The 24,097-nt window shown below is 38.7% G+C and overlaps 2 protein-coding genes across 3 annotated transcripts; one reads left to right on the forward strand and one right to left on the reverse strand.

Annotated features, from left to right (window-relative positions):
* Positions 1-965: 965 nt before the first annotated feature.
* On the forward strand, positions 966-13,470 carry rac3b (Rac family small GTPase 3b). Of its 2 annotated transcripts, none has more exons than XM_067576319.1 (6): positions 966-1,145; positions 4,163-4,234; positions 6,797-6,914; positions 8,001-8,063; positions 8,642-8,811; positions 10,770-13,470. In XM_067576319.1, the coding sequence occupies exons 1-6, from the start codon at positions 1,111-1,113 to the stop codon at positions 10,828-10,830; spliced, it is 519 nt and encodes a 172-aa protein (XP_067432420.1). In that variant the 5' UTR covers positions 966-1,110; the 3' UTR covers positions 10,831-13,470. The 2 variants fall into 2 exon arrangements, with proteins under 2 accessions (XP_067432420.1, XP_067432419.1); XM_067576318.1 differs by having other exon boundaries at positions 969-1,145; positions 8,642-8,801.
* Positions 13,471-15,464: 1,994 nt separating this feature from the next.
* Positions 15,465-23,762, reverse strand: dcxr (dicarbonyl/L-xylulose reductase). The gene is made up of 9 exons (XM_067576458.1): positions 23,606-23,762; positions 23,321-23,397; positions 21,034-21,131; positions 19,429-19,583; positions 19,245-19,287; positions 18,963-19,062; positions 18,107-18,171; positions 17,516-17,633; positions 15,465-15,679 (listed from the first exon to the last, which is right to left on the reverse strand). Exons 2-9 carry the CDS (start codon positions 23,370-23,372, stop codon positions 15,576-15,578), a joined length of 735 nt encoding a protein of 244 aa, XP_067432559.1. The 5' UTR covers positions 23,373-23,397; positions 23,606-23,762; the 3' UTR covers positions 15,465-15,575.
* Between the last annotated feature and the right edge of the window lie 335 nt (positions 23,763-24,097).

The following is a 24,097-nucleotide window of genomic DNA, read 5'->3' on the forward strand; positions in this document are numbered from 1 at the left end:
TCAAGATAGTTCACATGCATTTCAATCCAATGAAACCTTTGTCTATGCCCTTCCTTTGGAAACTGAAGTTTCTGAATGCTGATGATTACAGTGACGTCACACTAGTTCCAGTGGATGTGAACCTTTTCCTTTGAAGTCCCCTCAAAGCAGTGTTCACTTTGAATGCTAAATAGACCACTTGTTAGTCATCTAGTGATGTAATGCCCTTTACAATTATAGAGTTGTTGCAATAGAAAATAATATAAATAATAAGAAGAAACCAAATGAGGTACCATAGACCTACCTTCTTAAAGTGGCCATTTATACAGTTAAGCTAAAGCTACGTACTCAGGCCACCCCATAAATGTTCAGCAAGGCAAGTTTATGTGTGTTGCATCATTCAAATAAATACAGAGCTTTACACAGGGCATATACATTAATTAGGAAAATATTTAAAAATACAAAGAAGAAAATTTTAAAAAGTAGAACAATAAAAATGACAAAAAAATTAGGAATACAGTTTCAGAGCAGTTAGTGCAGCAATAAATAGCCTTTGATGTAATAAAGAAAAAATAGTTCAGCTGAGAAAATTAATCAGAGGCTCAGAAAAATGAGAGAACACTTCCATTCAGATTTGAAAGGGATTACGATGGTTTACATAAAAGATTAATAAGAAGTCTGTTTTATCTGTGCAGCACAGCAGCTTGATAAAATCAGAATTATGAGATTTTGACGCATTATGTCATAATATTGGTTAAGCATCATCATTTTTATTTTTGTGCTTCATAACGTGATCTTTTCTTTCAGTGGTGGAATTACAGTAATAGTAATGGTAGTGTAGAGGGCTAGTGGTAGTAACGTCCTCAGTAAAAGGATTGAAGCAAAGACAGAAGTAGAAGAAGTGAATCCTCTCTCTCTTCCGCTGCTGACTCGTCTGTTCCGCTCTCTGTCGCTTTAAACACACTCGGTAGTTTCCGGACTCGCTCGGCACAGCTCGTCATCGACCCCTTTCACTGCGGCTCCATCGCCGAGCGGACTGGCCCGCTGCTCTCATCCGAGACCTCAGCGCACACTGTCGGATCTATTAAACCACCACCGCCGGCTCCCCGAAAGCCTCCAGCTTCTGTACAAATGCAAGCGATCAAATGTGTGGTGGTGGGCGACGGGTAAGAGCATCCTTACAGACCGCAGCTCCGGCTGATTTTCTCCTGTGTGATTCAGTGATGTGTCCACGGATGGATGGATGGATGGGAGGATGCTATGTAGGAAAAGGGGCTGGGGCTCACTGATCTGTCGTCGCCCTGGTTTTCTGCGCTCCGCTCGCGGATGCTCGACAGATTTCCTCAGTCATCTGCTTTGTGGTTGCATTCGGTTTGTTCACATCGTGGCCTCCAGCTTATCGTAGCTGTAGGAGCGGGGAGAGCCTTTGGATGATATGCGGGAACACCTACACGCCTCGTAGGCCACTGGAGGCAGGCTGAAGTGCTGATGCACGCTAAGGAATTTGTGGCCCTGTCAGTGGCAAACAGGCCCCGCTGCCCTCATTCTGTTCTCACTGAGCGTTTCTTACTGCATGTACTGACATTTTCTGAAAGATTTCATTCAACATGGAGCCTAGATCTTAATATCAGTGCTGGTTGTTGATTAAGGCCAGGAAAAATGTCAATGTGTAGAAACAATATGATAGGCCTAGAAATTAAAAAAATATCAATTGAATTGTAATTTTAAAATGCTGTTTTGTCAGAATCCCTCAAATTTTTCAAAAAAAATGTGGGATTAATATCATAAGTCTTAAAACAGATTTTGACACTAACCCTCCTCTACAGTACAGTAGAGTGGTGCTGTAGCCTGTATCACACATGATATGTGCAGGAAGACATTGTTCTGGATTCTCAAAGGTAGTACATCTCCTAAAGGGCTATTCCTTAGATTTAACTCAAAGCTTTCTTATGTCTGAAAAAATAACCCCAGTGAAGTGATCAGGGTTATCTCAGCTTGTGTATGGAGTCATGTTTTTAACAGAAAGGCTGCAATAACAAACTGGAGGTGTGGAGTTTGACAGAGGTGGATGTTTACCAGGCAGGCTGGGTCTAAAGGTGTGGTCAGACTGATCATAAAGCATATTTTTGCATGTGGAGTGTTTTTGCAGTCTGTGTTCATTTCCCCCTGTTAGCTTGTGCAGAAATCAGCACCAAGTAGCTAGCAGGTCATGCACTGACTGTGTGTGTGTGTGTGTGTGTGTGTGTGTTTGTGTGAAGGTGTGGTTAGACAGAAATTAATGTTTGTCTCTCTATATTTGCATGATTCTGACTGCTGAGCTGTGTGCAGTCTGTGTTTATTCTCCCCAAACAGCCTGTTTACCAAATGTATAACAAGTCTGTTTTGTGCTCCAGGATAAGAGCTAATATTTTGCTCAAGTAGAAATATTTTCTACTCACAAGGATGTGTCTACACTCTGCAGGGTGAATTTGCATCTATTTTCACCCACTTGCGTATTTCCATTGATATTGTATGCAATTGTCCAGTCAGCGTTCAGCCTGACTACACGTCACACGTTTCCAGGAACTCCAGTTATTCCTGATATTTTCCTTTAGAGCCCTCTCTTTTTCCTCTTGTCTTCTTTCCTTCATGTAATGTATTTATAAAGCCCTGACAACTACACAAGTTTAGAGCAGTCAATTAGTCCATCTACAGATAATCAATTTTGATAATCAAATAATTGTTCTAGTCATTTTTCAAGTTTTTGACTGTTGATCAGAGACAACAAGATGTTTGAAATCATCACCATGGGCTCTAAGAAGTTATAACAGGCATTTTTCACTATTTTCTGGCATTGTATAGACAAAACGATTGATTGAGAAAATAATCAGCAGATTACACAAGTTGAAACATTTTCAACCCTCAGTTTGCACCATCCAGGGTAAATTCACATCTATTTTCACCCACTTCCGTGTACTTTGTATGCAATCTTGCCTCATTTAAAATTCTCTTCACATTCTGTCTGAACACACTGTGAGAAGTCAGACTGACTGATCTGAGAACTTACAAGGAACTCCTTTTCCTGTTATTTTATTTCAGACCCCCGTCTTTCTCCTCTAGCCTAGATTCATAAAGCCTCAGGATTGTGAGAATTTTTCACTCAAGGTGTAACATTTCCAACTTGCACCATGTGCACGTCCTAGTCTGAGGTCACACCACCCATCTGTTTTCTTCATTGAGTTGAATTTGATTTTATATAGCAATGGTGCCATCTAGAATAATTCACTTTGTATTCAGTCTGAACACACACTTAAACAAGTTTCACCACTGAATTGCATGATGGGAAATGTAGGATCCAGTATTATTTTAGTTTGACCCAACATCCTGGCCTGTGCTGCGCTGGTTCTGATCACTCTTTTTTCTAATCTTTTCTTTGTTATAGTTGCAGTATGATTCTAAATCATCAGAGCTTTGCTTTCATGATAAATTTTACCATAATGTGTGGTCTTCTTCTTCCCTGTAAGAATTGAACAGATTAATAGAAGCTGTTAGTATTAGGGCCTGTGCTTTAAACTCCTTCTCATCCCCAATCTGTCTGTCATGCTCTCCATCGCAGCAGCCACGTAAACTCACTGACCTCAAATCAGTCTCATGGCACCCTCACACATATTGGCACTGTGTGTCACCACCATTTGCTGTGTCTATGGAGACATGCACACAAAATTGCTCATTACTTCATGCATGAGCACACAGCCAATACCCATCCATGCCACCACCAATCTGTGTGGCATCCTGCGGCTTGTATAGTACAGTGTGGGAGGGGAGAGAAGGGGAGGGGAGGGGAGGTTGTGTGTACTATATGTAGAGAGAGGTAGGTTGTGCTTGTGTATGTAAGTGTGTTTGTGTGTGTGTTTGTGTGTGTGTGTGTGTGGGGGGGGGGGGGGGGGGGGGGGGGGGGGGGGGGTTATCATAGGGGGCTACTGTGTCCCTCAGGCAACATGAATGTAGGCCAGTGTCTGTGTGGCACTCAGTGAAAGAGAGTAGCTGCCTGCTTGTACACTCACACATACAGTACAGTCATGCATCTACTCGTACATACAGTCCTACTAGTCCTACCCTGTAGTTTCACTACAAACGTACGAGTGTGCAGCTGTATTATAAATCTGTACTCATATGTTGTGTGTTCTCCCTCTCTGTTCCTCAGGGCTGTGGGTAAGACCTGTCTGCTGATTAGCTACACCACCAATGCCTTCCCCGGTGAATACATCCCCACTGTGTGAGTAAACCACACACTGCACACACACACACACTCTCACTGTTATTTGACATAAGCAGTGGTTTCATGTTAAAGCACCATACTAGTGTACATGACAGTATATGAGATGAGATGGTATGCATAGATATTTATCCCACACTACTCTCAGTTTAATAATGTGTTTGTGTAAATCCATTATGGCTGAGCTTTATGGCAATATTTGATTTTTATATATTATAACAATATTTTATATATTATATATTTTATATATTCCTGGAACAAATTACAGCCCCTCTTCAAATCAATACACTCGTACCTTTTGGACATTTTAGAAACTTGATCTTAAACCTTGTTTTGCATTACTGTATTTTATTTTACATTTTAAATTATTTTAATCAATTTTGAATGTTTTTTTATAGCTTTTTTTTCATATCACTGAATTTTATTTTAATAATCTTAATCTATCTATCTTCCCTAATCGGAACATGTTAATGGCTTCTTATTAATTGATTGTGGTGTTGCCTTCTCTCTGTTGGTTTATCTCCTTGCTGTTTTCCTTTTCTTTGTTTATGAAATTTGACTGGAAATCATTATAAATGCAGCTCTCCATCAATGATTCTCTGGAGTATAAGTAAAGGTTGAGTGATGTGATGAAGTACCTTTGTCTGTCAGGTATTTAATCTGTTGGATTGACTAAAAACAGACATTCCTGTTTAGTTCATCTTCTAGCTTTTTCCAGAGCTTTCAGCAATGTTTTGCAGTCTTCATCAGAAGATGGAGGTTACTGAGTTGTCATGGAGATGGCTTAGTTATCATTGCATTTCATACGTGTCAGACTATATATGAACAGGCTCTCTATTGATTTTCCAGAAAAAACATATCAACATATATTGATACTGTGATATAAAATTACATACTGTATACTGTCATAGAGGACCTTGAGTATATTCCTCACTCCCACCTCTGTAATAATCTGCTTTAGATTACTGCAGATAATTTTCTTTTTTGAATGTTTTTTTCTACTTTTCTAGGTAGACATTAGTTTCTTGAATCAGCATGGGTTGTCTGGTTCTGTAAATGCCCAACAAAAATCAGCTTCTGATCATGGCAATGACATATTTAATGACATAAATGTAAATGTACATATTTGAAAAGACAATGATCGCACACTAAGCTCCAATGATTTTAATGTATCAATGACATTTAGACTACACCTAAGTATACATACACCACCTGGTGGCAATCTACAATTAGTGCCACAATCGACATGGTTGTGGCACTCAAAAGTTAAACCGGAGTTCATTAAATTAACATTAGAAAAAAAATACATCCACGTTTATTCACATATATTTTGAAATAATCTTTGAGACATTTTATTCATCCACTAGACAGCACAAGTCAAGAAATCACAGGAAACAAAGGAAAGAGAAATACAACAATGATTCTTAACAGACTTAAAGTTGAGCCTTGGGGTTCAGATGTACCGTTTGACTTGGTTATGATGTCACTGATTGTTGATTACCACCAGGTGTGTACATATTTAATGCTGTATCTGACTCTTAAAAGTTGCCTAGAGAAAGACAAAGTGATACAGTTAATTATAGAAAAAACATAATGGTTGGCAATAATATTAATTATGGGACACATGATTAAGAGTAAATGGTGCTAGGCTAGCAGTTTCCCTGTGCTTCCAGTCTTTGTGCTAAGCTAGACACAACACATCTCAGAACTATCTGTGTGTAGGCACAGGGGTAAAAAAAATGAGTGCAACCAAGAGTGTTTCCCTAAAGGTGGGAGTGTTCCTTTAAAATAGGAGCCAGAAGTTGATATTTCTACGTCAAAATTTTCAGTAGCTGGCTGAATAATCCAAGTAATCAATGAGTAACTTGTAATTGATTAAGAATTTTAACTTACTTCGATGTAAACCCTGAATTTGTGTCAGCAAGGTCAAGGAGAGCTAAAGTCCTGACATCAGCTCCAGACTAGCTTCTGTAACTCAATGTGGTTTCCTGTAAAGCGTTTCTTTCGTCTGTGTTTCTGGAAAAGTCAGGTGTGTTTTCTTACTATCCATATCTGAAGATCAATAGATGAAGATCTTCTGCTGCACTTGATGTAGGAGATAATAATTAGAACCGATCATGATTTAAACAAAGGTAAAGATTGATTAACAATAATTTTCTATTAGCGTATAAAAACTACCATGAATTTTCACTAGCATGACACATACATATGCAGCTAGCCACCATCTCTACAATGAGATGGTGAGTCCAAAGTTAGCATCATGGCCACGGTTAGAATGGCCAAAATGTTGATGAGACCCAAGTTGCAAAATACCGTAATTTCCCAAAACTAAGACAATATACTGTTGAATAAGGTTGTGTTCTAAGGCTGGATTTAATCATTCGCATTATTACAGATGTCAATGTGATTTTGATTTTTTCTTACCTCTGACACCGGAACCGGTTCTGGTTTCACTTGGGCTTTCTATAGGTCTACAAAGTGCACTTTAGTAGGGAATTAAGACAATTCACTTGCTGTACATTTACTTGCATTTCACTAAGTGAAGTATCCACCTCCCTGCAGCTTTGACAACTACTCCGCCAATGTGATGGTGGATGGGAAACCAGTGAATCTGGGCCTTTGGGATACTGCAGGACAGGAGGACTACGATAGGCTCAGACCACTGTCTTACCCACAGACGGTATTCAAAAACCTCTTCCCCCAGCCACACACACACACACACACACACACACACACACACACGGCTCTCTCTAAAGCCTCTAAAGATATTGGTATACAACTTTTTAGGAGTAGATCAACTCACAGATGGTTTAAAGTGGCTTCTGCATGGGTCTCTGTGGGTTGAAACTTTCAATTTTGAGCATCTTGCACCAACTGATCGTAAATTCAAACTAGTTATAATGTAATCACTAAATCCCTAAATTTAAATGGGTTGCACACCACAAACTAGCTCCTATGGACAGACTGATTTTTACCAAATCTTTACACCAACTAACTGCCAGATGGAAGTGTTGGTTACTGACTAAAGCAACTGACAATACTAGCTTGCTAATGTGTGACCTGAAGAGTAAAGGATGTAATATGGAATACTGCTGACATACAGTATCTGACCTGACACATGATTTTTTAATAATAGTATTAAGTGTTATAGTTTGCATATCCCACACTCAAACTATGACCTCGATATACCTCAATCAACCAATATCAGTACAGATTGTAAGTAATAAACTAGGCAGATTTAGATAAGTATCATGAAAAGTATAAAAGAACACAGTATGTTTCATATTATGACATTATTCCTGTAACATTAAACTAAATTACCAAATGAGATTGGTTACTTTGCATAAAATAGGGAATATAACTCTCTCATGCTAAAATACATTGATCCTTCTAACTCTGAAACACACACATTTCTCCATTTATCATATCTACGTGAAAGTTCAGTGATATAATAGTGATATACAAAGTGATGTGATGTTAAACAAAGAAAAGTTATAACATCATAATTGGCATATAGTAATAACAAACAATTGTTAGTTATGGTAAATAAACTAGTCAATAAGTCACTGAATAGTTGACCAAGAATTCCTTTGAGGACAGCACACTTTTTTAAAAAAAAGGACTTTAAGTGTCAATTTAAAATTAAGAAGAATCATTTTTGTGGTTACATACACACATAAACACACACACACACACACACACACACACACACACACACACACACAGATGTTGCTCTCAACTAGCCATGTCTCTGGTTCTCTCCCAGGATGTGTTCTTGATATGCTTCTCCCTGGTCAGTCCGGCCTCCTTTGAGAACGTCCGAGCTAAGGTCAGTACTCTGACTGACCCCGTCCCTTTGTCCCCTCCACGCCGAGTCTGACCACAAGGAGGCACATCTTTGGCTCCACCTGGTTTTATCACACCGTTGCTCCAACTGTCCAGACCTTGGCTTAGAACCCTCTGGATTTGAACTGATTCCCTTATGGGATGAAGTACAGAGAAGGGTTGTAAGGCGAGGTCTGAATGAGTCCAAACACTCTGCAGAGTGAGCGTGATGGCCTGCTGTGGTTTCATCTGCTGAGCATCATGAGACACTCTCAGATGAAATCAGACTTTCCTGAAGGTCCACTCTCTCTCTGTAGAGTCTGTATGCTTCTCGTCTGACGGGATTCTCTCATCATGTGATGTGATGTGATTGGAGGTTGCTTTGCCTGAGGATGTTTTGTGTTCATACAGTTATGCTTCCATTCAGACAGATCTATTACAAACAACTTTTTCTATTTCCTTTCGTCGTGGAAAGGCACCACCCGATGCTCAGCGTGTGTATCCAGCTAACTGTTCTCTTTCTCTTCTCTCACTGACTCTATCCTTTGTATATGCATATGGGATGTGTGTGCGGTGCCTTAGTGGTACCCTGAGGTGAGACACCATTGCCCAAACACACCCATCATTCTTGTGGGCACCAAGCTGGATCTGCGAGATGACAAGGACACCATCGAGAGGCTGCGAGACAAGAAGCTCTCCCCCATCACCTACCCGCAGGGCCTGGCCATGGCAAGAGAGATTGGTGAGGCTGTGTGTGCCACGTGCACAACTGGATATGTTGTCTCTGAAGATTTAATTATTTATTACCCTTTTGCTACAAATGAAGAGTGATCAGCACTGCAGTCAGTGAGATCAAATATAAGGAGCAAGTTTTTATTGCAAATCAGGTCAAATCAGGTCAAACAAGATGTATCAGGAAGCCAATATTAACCCTTACATACTGTTAGGTTGCCAGATATATGCTGTGTTCACATTTGAGTCAAGTTTCATCAAGGAACCACACCCAGTAAAGAGAAAAGGCAATGAGTCAATTACAAATGAATTATATATATGTACATATATATAACACTTGAACATAAAATAAATAAAAAATAAAGAAGTTCGACTTAAAGGGGGACATATTCTGCTTTTTGTGGTTTTCTGTCACTTATATCCTGCTCTGTTGTTGGATATCTATGCTAAACATGGTCAAAGTTCCAAAACCTGAGGTAAACATATGTAGAAATGCTCCCTGGAAGTCAAAAGTTAGGGCTTCAACCTGCTCTGAACGCTTTGTTTGCAGCGTTTTTTTCGACCTTGCTGATGAGATGAGGTCGGCTTGTCATACATTTCCAGAAATGGTGTCCATTCCATCGCCTTGGTTGCTATGGTTATTGCTAAGGTTTTTGTTTGCGTTGTCCACTCAAATTTCAGATCAGATTTCAGCTTTAACATGTACGGATGTATTTGAGAAGTTGACATTTTGAGTAAAGAACATGAAAAAGTAGTGAAATCCTACTACTATATTCTTTCATGGTTTGACGTAGTCTCCCAAGTGGCCCAATCAGAACAGAATAGGTTTATTGGGGGAGGGGCCTTAAAGAGACAGGAGTTAAACCTATTTCAGAGAGAGGCTGAACTGAGGGGCTGCATAAAGGGTCAGTATGAGTTAAATGAGTGGATGGATGGATGGATGGATAGATAGATAGATAAGTATAGACCTGGAAATGTGCAGAATATGTCCTCAGAAAAATACATAAAGTAACAGAAACACATTTATTTGCTTTCTTTATGGGCATGAGATGATAGGAGGTGGTTAGCCTACCTTAGCAATAAGACTTCAAGCAGAGGGAAACAGCTAGCCTGGCTGTGTCAAAAGTGAAAAAAGTCAGCCAACAGCTCTAAAGCTCACTAATTAACATGTAGACTGAGCCATCAGACACTGAGTTGGACTATTGTCGTAATATTTCATTAAGTTTAATGTAACTTGATTATGATACGTGTCCTGTTAGCACAGTTTAGCTAAAGTATTTAACGTAATTAATGGTGTGCAGTGTTCGGGGTTCCCAGTAAGCTAGCATTAGCTTGGGTGTGTTTCTAGAGCGTGAAAGACAACACTCCACACTCCTTATTTTGAAGCTCCTGGCTCCAAACGGAAAAGATGGCACCAACCAGAAGCTGCAACTCTGAGCTTCAAACCAGCTCCAGTGAAACCAACGGGTGACATCACACCTCGCTATGTCCATCTTTATATCCAGTCTATAGTTTGGTGCTATTGTGTCTGTACAGAGAAACCAAAAACCAAGACCTGTGCTCATGACTGTGTCTGGAAACTACAGATGGAAACATTGCACAGGTAGTTATGGGTGGATGGATATATTATTGTTTGTCAGGAAATAGTTAGAGTCTCTCACTAGCACACCACTAGCACACTAATCACTGCCTTAATTAGATTTAGATTATTTGCTTTTCAGATCATCAAATTTGGAAAGTTACAAAAATTGTTGGATGCACCTCCTCCAATTCTGGCATTAGAACAGTTTTAGGGAGAGGAGGTTTCACATGCAGATAAAGGATCCAACAAGCACTTTGTTTGAAGCATACTGAGGCTCTGTGATTGAGGTCATATCTGTTGATATTAACTGTCTCCATTTAAACTTCCATAGCCATTGCTGTACTTGAGCACGACAAGCAATATCACTGAGAAATATGCCCTCCTCCTGGTTCTCAGGGGCTGTGAAGTACCTGGAGTGCTCTGCGCTGACCCAGCGAGGCCTGAAGACAGTGTTTGACGAGGCCATCCGAGCCGTGCTCTGCCCTCCGCCCGTGAAGAAGAGGGGGAAAAGGTGCACCATGTTCTGAGGAGGAAACACTGCTGAAACACTACACTACATCACCATGAACAACAACCACTACTTCTCTGAGAGGATGAGAGAAAACTAGCGAGAGTGAGTGTGCACTGCTGAGATTGCTTTCTTTATATTGATGTTTTTTCAAAGTGATATTGGTAACAAGGCCAATATTTAATCTGATTTTTTTACCATTACTAAATAGGTTCATAGGTTCTCTGTGAAATACATTGACTGTCCACCTACTTTGTACTCATAGAAACACATCAAGTTGCCATGAGGGCTGACAAAGGTTTCTATTACTTGTCTTCATACAGCAACATCCCTTCTTTCTCAGCCATGCTTGCTTGAATTAATGCAGTGTTGACTAGCTAGAAAGTGAACTGTGAAAATGCCTTCAGGTCTGAAGTTACCCTCAGCTTCTGATCTAAGATCAGTATGTTGAAACAAAATGTCACACTGACATCTGTCTGAAGTGACAGTAAAACCACTACTGTCTGAACTCACAAAAAATTTCACAAATTGAGGATGAAATAATGTAGCCCTTCCATTAGAAAAGAGAGCAATATGTTGGAAATTCTACTTTATTAGAGTCTTTGGCCATCATTCCTATCAGTAATAACAAAATTGTATTCACCACATAAATTTCTGAGATCTTAGAAAGTGGCAAAATATTTTAACAAACAAGTCTGACAGTGAAACAAACAGGAGCAATGTTATAAGTCTGTACTGGAATATAATGGAAAAGGGCCCTGTGTTAAAAACTAGTATTACTACCTGTTATATTTCTGTTGCTATTATGTGTATTCTTAAATACATTTGTATTTAAACAACTCAAACCAGTTTAAGTTGGGGAGTAAGGGGGTTCAATAGGGGCCCACAGCTCACTTGTTGCCCTGGGGCCCAGGGCCTGCTAGCAGGTTAATCTGGACCTGACAGTATCAACTGAAATAAGAGCCTTAAGGTGGCTTTATTACCTGAGCTTGAAGCATTTCCTGATGAGGCAACTTTTGAATTTAATTTATTGTCATTAGATATTTCCAGAGCACATGCATGCTCTGGCATACAACATGAAACTTCTGTTCCTGTACAGTTTTGTTGTGCAATGAGGGATTATTAGCAACATTTCAGGTGTGCTAACTTTCACAGTGGTTTAGATCATCTGGATAAACTGTCAGATAGACTGCTCTCAACATCTCAACATTTGATTTGGTGAGTACAATGTTCTTAGTACCAATAACGATGGCCGAAACAATGAATATACAAACCAAGTAATAATCAATTAGATATTTCCTTTAAATGATTATAGGATTATATGGCAGAGACTAAACATAGTGTTGAAATCAGTCAACAGTGATAACTTTGAACTCAAATGACTCGGGTGAAAGCTAAAGGAAAAGCTAGTAAGTGGAGCTTGAGTTAAAATTAATTTGTCAAATTACCAGAAATCGTTTTACTTTTAGTGTTTTCCTCCAACACGGATATGTTCTTTGTTGATTTACTGTAGTCACACATCTGATGTTAGTCAAGTGTCTTTGGGTAACTTCATCTAACTGTGAACATGTGACAGATGAGCATGCCAAACATGGGGGCTGTACAACCTTGCTGCCTGAGTTCTGCCTCTGAGGATGGAGGAGCTTGCATGGGTCTTAAAATATTCTGTCTTAATTTATCCCATTGTTTAGATCTTGTCTCTGTTCGTGTGTGTGTGTGTGTGTGTCACAGGTGTGTATATGAATGCTGGTGTATGTGTGTGTGTGTGTGTGTGTGTGTGTGTGTGGATGAGCACGTGCTGGTATCGCTGAGACAGCGTTGTTTGACAGTTTGGGGTAGTGCATAAAAGACAGTATTGTTTTAAGCCAAGTTTTTTAGTGTCAAGTTTTTGGTACTATTTCATATTGTACTGTAGTAATACACAAGACTTTTCAACAATCTGTTGACATTAAGAAAGATAAATGACATCTAGTGATGTACAGAATAATCCTTAGAAAAGGAATGCGTTATGAATATCTATCTACATGTACCTTAATATTTAGCTCTTAAAACTCTAAAACAACTCAAACTAAAGGGATTATAGTCACTCATGTTGAAGTTAGAAGTGTTGCTAACAGTGTACAATAAAGGGGCCAATCTTTGTGGAGTTTGTCTGTTGTGACAAACAGTGCAGATTGCACCTTTATGAAATGCATTTCTGTATGGTTGCAGGACTGCAGTGTGTCTGTCTCCCTCGTGTGGCGAGACGCAGCACTGCAGTCCACTCTGTCACGCTGTCTTTGGTTGGCATAGCAAACTGTGTGGTTGAATAATGTCGTGTGGTCCTGCCTAGCTAAGGTGTCGAAATGTAGCTGAGAAATGCAGCAAAAAATTCTAATCTACTATTGCATGGAAGTTCTCTGGTTATTTGACCCACTGTAATTCTTAGGAGAGGTTGTATGATGAAATGCATTGGCCATGTACGTATGTAATGTAAGATGACTTGTATACTTGTTCCAACTGTTTGTCTTATTTTTTATTACTTCACATGTCTGTGTGGTGAAATATTTCAATTTTTTGTATACTAAATACAAATGTATATGTAAGCTACTCTGCTTTCTGTCATGGTTTATTCTTCACTATACTATACTTCACAGCCTTTTCTTCCTCTTTGTTCCACAACAACCACATGAAGATATGGACATACAAAGACATAAATGGACAGTGACACTTAATGCCCAGTAATGAAATCAAACTCTGGGCAAATACAATTCAATAAAGGAGAAAATGGTCTTTGTTGTTTTTAGTGTTTCACATTTAACAGTGCCGGAAGGAAAAACTTGGCCTAACTGATGATGCTTGTCATGGTTTTTGGAAATATCATGTTAATATCTCATCTTATAATTGGAAGATTATGGCCTAATTTAGACAGATTTGTTCTTTACAGAAGAGATAATTAGTCAATTTAATGATTAAATGGTAAATTTAATGATTAGTCAATCAGAAGGAGATTAATTGGTACCTATTTTAATCATTTATCATTGAAGTCATTTTTCCAACAAAATGACCAAACATTCTCTGGTTCCAACTTCTCCAATGAAACGATTTGCTGCCTTTCTTCATCTTGTGTGATGGTGAGCTGAATATCTTTGGGTTTTAGATGGTTATTTAGATAACTCAAGCAATTTGAAGACATCACCTGAGACTTTAGGAAATTGTACAACTTTTACACTTTTTCCTAACATTTTATAAAGATTTAATCAGTTAATCCAGAAAATATAATAGTTATAGGTGAAGTTAAGAGAAATATCAATGAGATGACATTCTTCATTTTTGCACCACATATATTTGTATCAAGTGTAAGAACTCGTATTAAAGTCTTAACCCACTTTCAGATTTATGAAGCCTTTATTTTATTTATGATAACAAACAGGGCATTTTCACTGATGTTTCTCCATCCAGACAACATAGGATCAGACGGATCTTATCTTAGTCCTCCTAAATGGCACTAAAAGTTCCCAGCTAACAGTTCCCTGGTAAGAGCTGCTGAGAGCTGGAAGAGTTCCCAAGCTAAGAGAAGGGCTGGGTTGACCCTGTTGCTATGAATGACATCATGTTTCAACTTAATCATTGTGTCTGCGTTGACAGGTGACAGGTCCGAATGAGTGAATGTGAAATAAAACATTAATCATTATACTGAAGTGCAAGGAACAAATTAAGTAAAACATCATTCATTAAAATTGAATAAAATATAAAAACTAGATTAAATAATAAATTAAGCTTAAATTACATGAACTTGTGATTTAATTAAATAATATTAAATTCAAATGAAATTAATTGAAATAACATAATTTAAATACATTAAAATACAATTAAATAATTAAATCGAACAATTACATTAAATTAATAAAATAATTACATTGAATATTTAAATTTAATCAAATCAAATAATGAAATAAAATAATTAAAGATCTTTTATTTTGACATCACCGTTTAAAAGTATCCAAAATTAATCATTTTTACAATTCTATTTAACTTATACCTCCCAGATGCACCATATTTAATGCAGTTTGCTGTTTACTTGCAGCAAACTTTTAAAACATTGTTTATGAAACATTTTGATTTGGTCATGATTCTGAGAGCCCCATACCTCACTTCCACACAGAAGAACTAGTGCCATCAGCTATTCAAACATTGTCCTACTGACATATTTTGTTGTCAGACACAAACTCCAGTTCAGTTAAACCTAAATTAAATTCTGGAATTGTCTTACTTTTCCACAAGAAACAACAGTATTAACAGTTACGTACCACATCTAGCAATTATAAATCACGGCACCTCAGGCTGATAGTAACTCTGCTGGAGTGTCAGACATTACCATTGTATCATTCACAAGCAGCAGTGCATATCATCTAAAATTAACCTCTGTATCATCATTAGACAGATTGTCTCTAACATCACCTGCAAATATATGACGCCCTGTGTGACGTTTACTGACATACTGCTGAAAATGTTTTTAAATAAGTGGCAAAGAAAAGTGGAGATACATTTCACCATGACATACTCCAATATTACATACAAATAACACAAGAAAGCTACAAGGCAATTGTGCAGTAGGTGTGTTTATTTCGTAAATTGACCTCTGTGTGAATAACACAGTGAGGTCATGAGACAGAAGAACAAATGGACAGCGTGCTGAGGTTGAGTCGTGTTGGTTAGCAGGCCAGGAAGCCTCCGTCCACTGGCAGACTGACTCCATTCGTCATGTTGCTCTTATCACTCAGCAGGAATAAAATACTGTTCACCACATCCTCCACCTCTACACACACACACACACACACACACACACACACACACACACACACACACACACACACACACACACACACACACACAGACAGACACAGGGATATCAGTTAACACTTAGGTTAGCAACTTTTGAAAATGTGTGTGTGTATACAGTGCATTATTGCAGCCCTGGAGATGAGACTTTGCTTTCCAAATCCAAAGAGCTGAAAGTGCACAAGAACTAAACTGACATTTACTTTATACCAATGCTGGTAAAAAGATTAGATTTAGATTTGACTTAACTTTCTGACCTTGCTTTGAGATAATGTCTGCCGATAAAAAACCATGAACATAATTGATGGCAAGGTTTGGTGGAGTGCAACAATGACATGCTAGACGTCAGTACAGAGAGGACACAGCTCTGAAAAGAGGACATAACCAGACCCAACCAAGTCCACAAAACATGTAGACTGGAGAGGCAGGCAAGGGTGAACAGCTGGTCCATTGTTCCATAACCACGATGGAATCCACATTCCTGAATCTGAATCAACCATCAGCCTCCTTTTCAGCACCCTGGTATGAACTCTCTGAGGAGGCAGAGCAATGAGCTCACCCTAAAGGTCCCTTTAGAAAGAGGACAACCTTGATTTCAAGAAGTAGTTCAAGAGTTTGCTTTCATTATGAAAATGAGACAAGAAGATGGATATCAATCTCATGTCTGTGTTTTAAGTAAGTTTTAAGTAAAGGCAGTGGTGACCTATGGGTTAGAGGAGCTAGCTTTTGAACAGAGGGCTGCCGATACAATTCCCCAGACTGGCAGGATAAATCTGGGTGGAAAAAGTGAAGAAGCAGGGCTTGCACCTCCCTCATTACCACACTGACACTAACTGCTCGAGTTGAGCTGCTCAGTGGCCGGCAGATCAGACTGTGGTTGTACTGGGCTGCTTACAGGTATGAATGTGTAACTGAGAGAATGTGATCAGGGCATTCCTGAAAAAGAGAGTATTGCTCTAAGAGAAACATCCCTGAATAAATGAAGGTTTTAAGAAAAACTGCAGTGCTGAAGTCAGGTTAGCCTAGCTTAGCATAAAGACTGGAAGCAGAGGGAAACGGCTAGCCAAGCTCTGTCCAAATCTCAAAAATACACCTGCCAACACCTCTAAAGCTCACTGATTAATATGTTGTATCTCATTTTTTTAAATCTGTATACAAACAAATTTAAAAATTACGTATGGTGCTTTTAGCAGGGGTTAAGTGCTGAAACTATTTCCTGACAATCAACAGTTTATCCACCATCCAGTATTTCTGTGCAGCAACAGTGCAGCATCATACTTAGGGCGAGCTGCCAGATAGGTCAGTGAGCACAGGTTTTGGTTTTGGTCTCTGTACAAGCACAATGGAACCAAACCTGGCAACCTCACTGAGATGACAAGAATCACTGCTCCCAGCCAAGAAATAGTTAGGCACATGGCACCCATAAATCCACAACTTGTTTTTACACTTTGCTTTTTTACACAGATTAAACTAACAACATATATTGTGTTTATTACTGAGAGATGTTGGTAGGTTGATTTTGTTAACTTTGGACAAAGCCAGGCTAGCTGTTTCCCCTGTTTTCTGTCTTTCTGCTAAGCTAACCAGCAGCTAGCTGTAGCTGCATATTTACTCTCAGTAAGAAAGTGAATACACATATTTCCCAAAATGTCAAACTATTTCTTCAAGCTGTACACAAACATAGTTCTACATAACAATCTAAAATACATTTCACTGTATGTATTGAATGTATGTATGTATTTGTCCCATGTGACCACAATCTTGACAATGAAGTAGATAGTAAAGCATGTATAGAAAACCTGCTGTATCTGACCTGCAAAGTGGCCCAGAGGGATGCGGGACGTCATGCTTTTGGCTTTTTCAGGGTCGCTCCAGCCCAGGCGGCCCATCTCAGTCATCACCACTGTGGGGTTCACACTGTTCACACGAATCTGACCAGAACACAACACTGGAAGTTAAAACAATGAGGAGGCTTCAAGTTCCCACATCACACTTGTGTAAGATGGTCATAATACTGGACCGTGATTGGCTCCAAACTAGTTGTGATGTCACAAATCACGCACCTACACCCGTGTCTTAGACTCAGATTTAAGGTGAGCACAGAGAAACTTTCCTCCTCCTGCAGATGAATGTGAAAACAAACTCTGCACATATTCTGCGCAGTAAGATACCAACAACTACTGTAAAAGCAAAACACATTTCTGAGTGGAGGGCGACTTTAAGAAATGTGTCTGGACGTGATCATATAGTATAACTGTAAGTCTACTGGTTAGTCATTTTTCTAACCCAATCAGGCAAAAAACACCAAATATAGAACCTGTGACCTTTGAATATAAACTTGTAAATATAAACCCATCGTATCTAAGGAGCCTAATTATCAAGGGAAGTTCCCACTCTGTCTGACCTGATGGGGTCCCAGCTCTAGAGCCATGACTTTAGTCAGCATGTCCAGTGCTGCTTTAGTGGCACCTAAAGAAGATGAAGACACAGACACACAGACAGAAGGACAGGATCAACAAAAATTAGTTTCTACTTCCTGTCACTCAGCTGTTTTTTATCCAAGCACTGGATTAAACTTTTCTCAGGTGTGAAAGTTCCCTCTAGACCTTGTGAATAGTAGTTTGACAGAATAATCTTAGCATATCTCACTGTCTTCATGTATGAGTGAAGGTGTTGGCTGACGTCACGTGACCAAAATATGGAACTTCAGTGAAGGCAGAAATACTACGTGTCTGTCCTGAAACCCACACTTATATAGTAATAATATCATAATAACTACTAATGTGATGCATTTCTGGAAACTGACAACAGTGTCCAAGTGCCTGTTAAGACTGCAGGCATGAGGGAGTTATCAGAGTACACTGGTACACATCTTAATTTGAAAAATTGTGAACCCGTCCTTTGATAACAAGAAGAGGAAGACTGGAATGGGTTTTGGCATCACATGTAACAGTCGGTAAAAAAGCAAGGACCTTGGCCAAGAGACTGAATGAACAGCAGAAACAGACATCAGCTGTTTGTGAACACCAAACCAAAACTAATCACAGCATCCACTGGGAAGAGGTCAAAGGTCATTGCACAGGAGTCAGTGGATGATCAGAGAAAGCTCAAGGAGGAGATTCACATCCAGAAACTATCTCTAAACAGAGGCACAAACTGCATTCACTGATAAGGATTGTGAGATACAATTGAAATTTCCAGATAACACTAGAAAGTGGAGCAAGTGAATGTTGGCACGCAGCTGTTCCTCTGTTACTCACAGTACACAGTGTGGTCTCTGAGGGCACACTGCGACGCCTGGCTGGACACATTGACGATGGAGCCTCCTGATCCTCTGGCCTTCATACCACCTGCCACTATCTGACCACAGAGAAAGAGCTTTGTGTGTTTCAACAGAAGCAGTTTGACTGAGGAGACATTTGAATTTAAACTAATGGTGTTATCAAAGAGAAAGTCCACTCTCACAACAGCAAAAACCAAAAGAATGCACGACATGCAGGTGTAGTGATATGGGTTTGTCTTTTAGGGAGCGCTTATTTTACCTGGGAAACATGCAGCACAGCTTTCACATTCACATTGAATGACCTGGAGATGAAAGACAATTCAGGACATAGTTGTTTGAGATTTGTTTCATCCTTTCTCAGACCTCAGTGAAGACAGCTTGCCAAACAATGAAACAGTATATTGTCCTGAGGGGGTCATGTGTATATCTCATATTTGTCTTACCTGTCAAACTGGTCGGATGTGACCTCCAGAAATGGCTGCAGGTTGGCATAGGCAGCGTTATTCACCAGCAGATCAATGGGGCCAACATCCTGCAGGGATGCCTCTGTGGCCCCCCAGTCTGCCAGGTCCACACACACCGGGGTGATGGAGGGACACTGTGAGGGGATGCCAAAACCACATCGGTGGAGATAATACAAGGGGAAGGAGATGATGGAGGAAAAGGGAAAAACATCTAATTGCAATTAGTTTGGATTAAAGGCTTTGATAGACAACCAGTATTGATTCATTCTACTCACATATGTGGTCAAACACAATCATTTCCTTAATACAAAATGCTACTTTTCCTGTTTTCTTGTATTAATGACTCACAAATCTATGTTAAAAATAAGAATATTGTATATAGAATATATTACTATTAGGAATTAGGAGGGAATTGGGACATATTGTGATTTAATCACTAAATTGCCTCACATGTAGTAACAAATTCATATAACTGAGTAAAACCAGCGAGTGTTCAGATATTTAAAACCTTTGTACTGAAATCTCTTTAACTGATACAGTCATTGGATTGACATCATTTAGGATTTGTTTTGTTTTTTTGCCATTGAAAGAATAATTTTCTCTGTAAAACTGCAACAGAGCAAGTTCATAAGAGAGAAGGTGAATGGTTTACTGTATGTATCCTTTACATTCATTATTTGTTAAATGTCTCATTTATTATTTACTCAACTTAACATGCTTTTTATATACTACTACTACTACTACTACTACTAATAATAATAATAATCTTTCCTTCTTTTCTTTTTAAGATAATTTCATAAAAATATTTTAATTCATCTTTTCTTTTTTTTGCACATGCCCTGTATTCTTTTAAAAACAACTACAGTCACATTTTTATATTTTGTTGAAATTATTTATACATTGCCTTATTATTTACAAATAAAACAATAGTTGCAAAACTCTTGCTTTGTATTTAAGGAGCAAAGTTGCTTCCTGCATTCATGTCATATGGGAGATACCATAATCACAAGTTTCTGACTTGTAAATAGCATTCAGGTCAACATCCGAGTCATAATTACGACTTGGACGCTCTGACATGTCTGACTTGGCACCTTATAATACTGAAGTGCCTGGAAACAATATAAATGTGAACGCCGCACATCAGATAAAGTCTGTTGTTCAGGGTAAAGAAAGCTAAGTTCAATGGATATAGTGTTATATTGTTGATGCACACAACCAACTCTGTGATAATATAACTGTCTTGACATGACATGGATGTGGCAGTCACAGTAAGATAATGTTTGTATATCATACGATAACTACAGCAGACACTAAATCAATCAGCCAAAGTGGAGCTACTCGTACCTCCTCGTCCACTGCTGAATATGAAGAGGAGGATGAGGAGAGACAACAATAGAAGAAGAATATGAGCATGGCAGTGGGGTGGAGAGTAAAGTTGACACCTCAGATGATAATGAGTGGAGAGATGGAATGACAGATAAAACAGAGGAGGGTGTGGGAGGGGTCAGAGGTCAGGTATACGGACCCCTCAGATGGGTGATGGGGTGTGTGTGTGTGTATGTGTGTGTGTGTGTGTTTTTGTACCTCCTGCACCAGAGTGTTCAGGTCGGCCTGTGTGCGTGTGACCGCCGTGACCTTTGCCCCGCAGCGTGCCAGAGCCAGAGCTGTGGCCCTGCCGATCCCTGACACACAAAACATCCATAAACACAAAGACTTATTACAGAGTGGAGCTGCTGCTGTGACACCAGAGCTGACACACACACTCACACACACATTCCACACGTCTCACAGTTTGCCACACTGCGTTCCAGGAACAAAGCTTTTTTATTCCATTTTCTCACTGTGTTGGACCTGATCTTAGTTTGGGGGTATACTGGATTTTGTTGTTCAATAATAAGTTCTGGATGATTAAGGACATTGTAACAGGTTATACAATTGTTTAGTTTCTATTTCAATCACCACATTTTTAATTAAATCATGATTAGGGTTGTGTCACAACTTATTTACCCACCAAAATGTGACTGTACCACTGAGCATTAAAAACTATCAAGTATTGAAACTTGACATCAAATGTCTGGTTGGATTCATAATCTTGTTTACTTAGTTATTGATCAAATAATTCTATTCTGACTTTATTTGAATTTATTTATTTACACATGTTAAAATTAAACCAATACACACAAACAACAAGAAAAAAAGTCAATGTGCAGCAAGAGGAAAAAAGCCCAGTAGGCTTATTGACTACTTCAATCTAAATAATATACGTACATACATATAAAAGAAAAACATTCATATTGAAAATAAGTTTTGATCCCTATTTATAATAGAAATTTAAAACAAATGGGATAATAAAACCAAAATTAAAGCCTTTTTTAAATATGCTCTAAGGACCGTGGAGACAAAGACATTTTAAACCAAGGAGAACAGTTCCATAAATATGGACCCCTGTATCTGATTGAGAACTGACCTCTGCTTGTCAGATGTTTGTGAAGATGAAGATTAGATGACTGAGTTGAGTCAGAGTGAATCTGAGAGTTAACCTGAAATGAATGATCTAGAATATTTCCCTCCTTTTTGATTTTGTTTGTTTTTAATTGTATCTCATATATAAAAGTACATGTTTGGAAAATGTTTATTAAAATGAGAAACTGAGTTTCTTGCAAAAGAGGAGCTGATGGGGAGCAAAGATTTGAGCATGTTGCAATTCTGACAAGTATTTTTGTATAAGAAAGACTCTGAAGACTTGTGGGAAATGTACTTGTCCAAATTATATCACAGTATGAAAAGTAAGGATAAATTAAAAATAACTTAACTTCCTAATTATATGAATAGATTTGGTTACTTTTTTACTGACATAATCGATGTGTTCTCTCCAGCCCAAGTTCTCCTCAATTATTATTCCGAGGAATTTAGTTTTTTCACTTGAGGCACATCATTACTCTCAAGTGAGATCTTAGATGAATTTTTACAATATATTTTATTTTTTTGCCACTGAAAATAAGGAAATTTGATTTTATAATATTAAGAGATAGCTTGTTTACCATTCTACATAAATATATAAACCAGAGCTAACATCTTTAATCAATGACTCTGTTGGACACATTTGTTAAATCATTCATATAATGTGGAATAATAGTGGCCCAAGAATGGACCCCTGAGGCACTCCACACTGTCATTTTTGTGAGAATGGTGACCCAATATCTTCACAAAGTGTTCTGTGTTTCAAATATATTTTTTAACTATACAGTTACTGTGTCCACAAAACCATATTAATGTTATATACAAATGTTTTCAAGTATTTTGAAGGAACATGGTAAAAATTGGTCTGCAATTAGAAAAACAACATGGATTATCAGGAGCCCCTCCACATATAATTATTGTTCATTGACTCTGTGTTTATTATATGCTATTCTTTATATACATTGTATTTTATGTCAGCTGATGTAGGGGGTCTAAGATCTAAATGGTTATGCATTTACTATGTTTTATGCATTCTATATGTTCAAGTCTGTGTGTGTGTTCTACGTTTCACCTGGCAGCAGGACATATTTCCTTTCTGCAGATAATAAAGTCAAAGCTAAACTTAACTCATATTAGGAGATAAAAATAACAGAATATATACTGTATTTGTACAGTTACATTTTAAAATAAAATATGAAAAACTACTACAACTAGAATATTAAAATGACTTTTTTGGCGATTATTCAAAATTTTCTTAGGGGTTAGGTGTGGGGAAATTTAGTTAGTATTATCAGGATGAACCCTAATGCCCGCAGCCTGTGCTGGTCCTGTAGGGCTTTCATAAGCAGCCTGATGATGTCACTGTTCTACTGAAAACGTCTCTGTGTGTATTTGTGCTCAGTGTTTTTACCTTTTCCTGCTCCGGTAACCAGAGCTCGTTTGCCTGAAAATGAGATCTCCATGGTCGGTGAGGTCTAGTGAGATCAGCTGCGGAGACATGCGAGTTTAGTTAGTTCACTGAAGTGAAGCGATCGATCATGTGACTCGTTCAAGTCTTTTTGAAGGTGTGGTCGAGGTAAATGAAACATAAACAACTTTCTGATCGCTCGCCTAGATCTTCCAAACATATCCATGCATTCATATTATTATTGATAACTTGATTTATGGATATAAAGAAGATGGTGGAAGTGATCACCCAGCAGTGCAGCAGACAGCGTCAGTCCGGGCAGCAGGCTGCAGGAAGCGGCGTGTCCGGGTTCCGCTGGGCTCAAAGATTAACGTTACACTAAGTTAATGGTCAAAAGATGTTTTTCTTCCAGGTCAGTTCTGCACAGTCACCGTGAACAGACACGATTTAACGTGAACAGCTGTCAGTCTATGAACAGCTGATCCAAATGGCAATAAAACATTTTCTCACTCACTCCTCTCTATGCGCATAATATTAAAAAATATATATTTATACCGCACTTTTCCAAACAAAGTTACAAAGTGCTTTGTATGATTGAACCAGAGTGCATTGGGGCAAATAAAATGAAAAGTAATAATTCAGATAATACATGGTGAAAATAAAACCCTCATGCAGGGAGTTCCAGAGCTGATGGGCCCAGGCTGCAAGAGCCCGCTCAAGATCTGAGCCTGCACTCTGACTCGTATGGGAGCAATAACTTAGCATTATAACTTGGAGCTA

Source organism: Thunnus thynnus, chromosome 20 (assembly GCF_963924715.1).
Source record: "Thunnus thynnus chromosome 20, fThuThy2.1, whole genome shotgun sequence".
Taxonomy (NCBI): Eukaryota; Metazoa; Chordata; class Actinopteri; order Scombriformes; family Scombridae; genus Thunnus; species Thunnus thynnus.